Source organism: Engraulis encrasicolus, chromosome 21 (genome assembly GCF_034702125.1).
Source record: "Engraulis encrasicolus isolate BLACKSEA-1 chromosome 21, IST_EnEncr_1.0, whole genome shotgun sequence".
Classification (NCBI taxonomy): domain Eukaryota; kingdom Metazoa; phylum Chordata; class Actinopteri; order Clupeiformes; family Engraulidae; genus Engraulis; species Engraulis encrasicolus.
Genome location: NC_085877.1, coordinates 49,087,920 through 49,092,919, shown reverse-complemented (window position 1 = coordinate 49,092,919; position 5,000 = coordinate 49,087,920). Strand labels below are relative to the sequence as shown.

Here is a 5,000-nt window from a genome sequence, read left to right as displayed (position 1 = left end):
CCTGGCATGAAGTGCACTCTGTGGTGCTCTTCAGGGAACAGTTCACACACCTCCGCCTCCCTGCTGTGCCATCTTCCGTGTAGTGCCTCAGTTTGTGATGTGCACCTTGGGGAGCTGGAGCAGGTGATGGAGGAGGGCCAGTTGAAGGTGACCCCGCTGCCTTCAGCTCCAACACCAGGGCCTCCCGGAACGCCTTCTGTGTAAGGGGGGTCTCATGCCTCTCTGCTGCCATACAGGAATGAAGTACAAAGGCGTTCACGATGGCAATGTCCAGAAAGTGATAGAAGAACGTCCTGTGCCACTTCCTGGTCTTGTGAACGGTGTTGTAAAACCCGATCATGGCATCAGAGAGGTCCACTCCCCCCATATGTCTGTGAAAATAAAAGATTACAAAAGTTTTGTTTAGCACATAGCATTACAATCATTGGTGGATTGTTACATACCCTTGAAGACAAAATAAAATAATGTATCTCAAGTACTTACTTGTTATAATCAGTGACAGCTGGTGGGGCAGGGATGGACTTCAGCTGCCACCGGCCATCTGTCCCTCTGACCCTCCTCTGAACGGTGGTCTGTGGGTTGTGGGCTGTGTGCATTGTGGAGCACAAGCGGACGTCCCTCGTGTCCTTCCACTGGACAAAAAGAACGGGATCATCTCTTATCCAGCGGATGGTACCACGTGGTGACTGAGAGGTGAGAGCTCCTGGACGTCTTCTCGGGTAGCCTATTCGCTGTTCTCTAATTGTTCCACAAGCCCATACCTTCTCGGCCAGGAGGTCCTTGAACAGGGTAGGGCTAGTATAGAAGTTGTCCACATAGAGCTTATAGCCCTGGCCAAGCACACGCGTGTCCACGAGATTCATGACTGAATCATAGCTGAGCCCCTTTTGAAGTGCCATGTTTCTCCCCTCATATACAAAAAAGTCCCATGTGTATCCGTTTGATGAATCTGCCAGCACAAAAAGTTTATACCCCCACTTAGTGGGCTTGTCTTTCATATACTGGCGGAGGATGGAGCGGGCTTTTGATTTCACCATCCTTTCATCCACTGCAATGTGTTGTTGGGGATGGTAGTGAGCTTTACACGCGGTCCTAATCTCGTCATAGAGAGGGCGGATCTTGCTCAGACGATCGTAGGCCTGTGTTCCCCTCCTCCTGTCATTCTCTGCATCACTGTCTGGGTGGCTAATATGCAGCATGCTGGAGACAGCTGCAAATCTTCTCCCGGACAACATAGATGTGGGGAAGGGGAAATTGTAAAGTTCGTTCTTCGCCCAGTAGTCCCTTACAGACTTGGCCCCAACTAGGCCCATGTAAATCACCATACCAATATATGAAAGCAGATCCTCCAGGGACATCTGATGCCATCTATGAGGGTGGTTCCTTTGTCCATATATGTTAGAGTGATTTACTATTGTCTGTAGGGTGTTTCTTGTCATGAAGAGCATGAAGAGTTGCAGTATGGTGTATTGCACCCCCCCCACGACCTGGGGCCCTGGAGCGCGAGCAGGGTTGAATGATGGTTGTGGTGGTATGATGTCATCCACGTCCATCCCCTGCCATGGCTGACCATTTCCCTCTGGCTCCTGTCGCCTTCCCTGTCCTCTTCCTCTTCCTCTTCCTCTCCCTCTTCCTCTGCCTCTCTTGGTGGCAGGTGTGGCGCTGGATGGCTGCGCTGCTTTCCTCTTCCTTGCTCTGGTGGTAGCCGGCGAAGAGGCTGATGGTTGATCGTCTCCTTCCTCCTCACCAACTCTCTGCCCCTCTTTCTCCACCTGGCTCTCCTCCTCCTCCCCCTCCTCCTCCTCCTGTTCAGGGAGCCAGTCTGCATCAGAGGATCTATGTGGAAAAAAACACAATATAATTGCAAATTATTATTTCATGTAACATTCAATTTGATGCATCTCTCTCTCCCTCCCTCTCTCTCCCTCTCTCTCTCTCTCTCACACACACACACACACACACACACACACACACACACACACACACACACACACACACACACCCCTCCCCCCTATCGCACTCGGTCACTAAAAGGTGAGAGACTTTCAATGGCCCCTTCCCCCATTGCATACACTTTGTATCAGCTGTGAACCAAACACACACACACACACTAGGCAACAGGTAGTATAAATACAACATAAGCACAATTCAAAGCATTTACATTAGGCATTATGGATGAAAACAGCTAAACATATTCGTAATGCAAATTGCAACATGGCAACAGCACAATGTTCACCCAGAAAGAGAAATACATAGTACAGACAAATGCCCCCATTCATCCATTGCCTTCACACACAAACAGATAATCATAGCATACACTATAGGTTACATGCAGAATGAATACAATTAGAAAGCATTTGCAGCCGTAGTGGATGAACAATCGCTGTATTTACATTGCAACATTGCAACACTGCAACATCTCGAATGCGGTCCAAAACGCACTATGCAACTAGCACTAAGTACAATCCAGTAGTGTAAATGAATATGTGACATCTGTTTACATTCAGTGAAAGTTTAGAAACAACACTTACATCTCCAAGGCTGGATCGAGTCCTTCCAAAAATGCCACAGAGTCAACCGATGACATGCTCCCTGCGTCAGACTCTTCGTCGCTGGATTGTAAAATCCATTCGGCTGCCTGTTGAGCAGTCATCTTAGTTGGGCCAGCAACATTCTTCTTCTTGCTCGTTGCCTTCTTACCAGACATTTTGCATGCAGTAGACTGTCTGTAAGACTGTACGCAAACTGTATGTCCCGTGCTGTCTTCCGAAGTCTGTGTAAAGTCTACTGTTCTCTCGCGTAACCGTGCGTCCTCTCAAAACTATACAGCTTGCTTTTTACGCGAGCAATTACGCAAACATCGAAAACAGCAAGTGGGTGGTTCTCTGTAAGTCCAAGGCAGTCGAGTGATAGCTCGTTTGAAAGCTATGAATCTCAACTATAATATTCAGTGACTCATGAAACCCGAAACTCTCACTGTCCTACGCCAATGGCGAGGTAAAGACGGGAGGTCAGATTTGAATAGCAGTGCCCTATTGGTCTTCAATCGCCTGTAACTTTCCATAGGAGGATCCGATTGGCTCGTGGGTGGTGTCAATCAAAAGCTAAGACCTTCGAGAACATCATTCAGGCACTGTTTTGCGCATTTCGTGCGGTGGAGTGGATTCCTTCGTCTTCAAAGACGCTTGTAGTGAAGAAATACAATTACACAACGTATGCAGGAAGCCAAGAAACATTGGGATTATCACAAAAACACAAGGATTTGAAGTAAATGGCCTGGATATTCCAACATTGTGGACACTGGATGACTCAGAGAAGAAATCTTGGACCATAAAACATTCGTTGGGAATATTGAGAAATTTTCAAAGGTAAGTACACCCCGTTTTCGGTTGCAATTTTGATGACATCACACACAGAGAAGATTAGCCCACTGTTAGCTGTGTGGAGAGTGTTGATCTTTGAGGATGGGTTCATATGAAAGCTGACGTTCTCAGCTTTCGAACGGTGTGTGGTATGACCATTATAAGCTTGTGTACAGTCTATAGGACAACAAATTCTTTATTTTTTTTAAAACAAAATGGCGGCATCGTGCCGTGAGCGGCACAGTGCGGCTTAAGGGGTTAAAACTGTATATGAGACAAAAATCTTAACCCTCTGGTTGTGTTAGAAACATGGTTACGTTCATGGTGTTAACGGTCAAAATTGACCGCCTACACAAAAAAGGTAATAATACATTGATTAAAAATCTGATTTGCATATTTTGTGATTAATACCTTTTAGACATCCTTTTGAAACATTTCCAAGGTGATTTAAATGTTATTCTGCTTTGTTTTAGTGATTTGTAGGCTTTTTTTCTTATCTTGCACCAATTCGTTTTATTAACCCTCTGGAGTCTAGGGCCTCTCAGAGGCTTTCAGGCAGTTTGGAACACCTTTACTTTTTTCAAATATTTCAACTAACTGTAAACATCTATACCAGGGGTGTCAAACGTATCCGCATCCGGCCCGCCAGAGGGTTCCATCCGGCCCGGATGTAAAAAAAATAATTATATATATATACAGTATATATATATTTTATTTTATTTTTTCATTTTTTTTTTTTTAACGTTTTTTTTTTTTTTTTTTCAATGAAATAACCGAAATGCGCAATTACGCCCCTCGGGGCAAAATCGAGACCTGCATGACATCAACCCAATGGTCCCTCTGTTATTCTGTATATATGTGGTAAAGTGCACATCACACTTCTATTATAAATGGTGAATTTGTACTGTAACAGGCATTTGATAAAGCTCATATATTATAGACCTCATATATAGAGATAAAATGTTAATACTTCTTATTCGTATTGTATTGGTATTGGTTGTAATTAAATAATAAATATAATTGGATTTGTATTGGTTCCTATTAAGCAGAAACTGGAAATGGGATGATAGAATGCGTGAAAATGCAGGAAATTAAATCTAAGAACTACACAATTTTCTGGGGGAAAACCCACAGACCCCCTGCCAAAATAAATGGTCCCATATTTAATTAATTGACGGTTGGCAATGAATGAATGAAGTCATGGAAACTTTGCATAGGATTATCAGTATTGCATTGCTTTCTACATATTCAACACACTTAACCCATTGAGGTCTAAGTGCCCTTGAGAGGGCAATTTGACATGTCTCTAAAAACAAATCTGTAACTCTGTGAGTTTTCGTCATTGAAACACATAAGTTACACCATTAGAAACCTCAGACCTTCCAGATTTCAAATATATATATATTAAATAAATTATATAGCTGGCCCAATTTAAAGAAAGTGAAAAGAAATCTTCGCATATTCTGTACTCTCTGCCTGTAGCAGCCACACCTATAGCTATTCACATGTAAAGTACCAGTGCTTGAGTGGCTATTCAGAGGTGACAACACGCCCCTTTCAGGTAGGGTAAACACAGCAGACGTAGAGTGACAGGGGGGTTGGGGCTATCAGAGCACATGGGGATTGACAGGGGGGTGT

At 44.2% G+C, this 5,000-nt stretch overlaps 2 protein-coding genes across 2 annotated transcripts in view; both read right to left on the bottom strand.

The window, feature by feature from the left end:
* The window catches only part of LOC134437266 (piggyBac transposable element-derived protein 4-like), a 1,190-nt gene extending 79 nt beyond the window's left edge, over positions 1-1,111 (bottom strand). The window contains exons 1-2 of the mRNA XM_063186756.1: positions 484-1,111; positions 1-371 (exon numbers count right to left, since the gene is read on the bottom strand). The exon at positions 1-371 is cut by the window's left edge and continues 79 nt beyond it. Coding sequence (XP_063042826.1) covers positions 1-371; positions 484-1,037 — 925 coding nt within the window. The 5' untranslated portion in view covers positions 1,038-1,111. The remainder of the gene's footprint in view (positions 372-483) is intronic.
* Positions 1-5,000, bottom strand: part of LOC134437454 (neurexin-2-like) — a 690,433-nt gene that overhangs the window by 479,288 nt on the left and 206,145 nt on the right. The window lies entirely within an intron of this gene.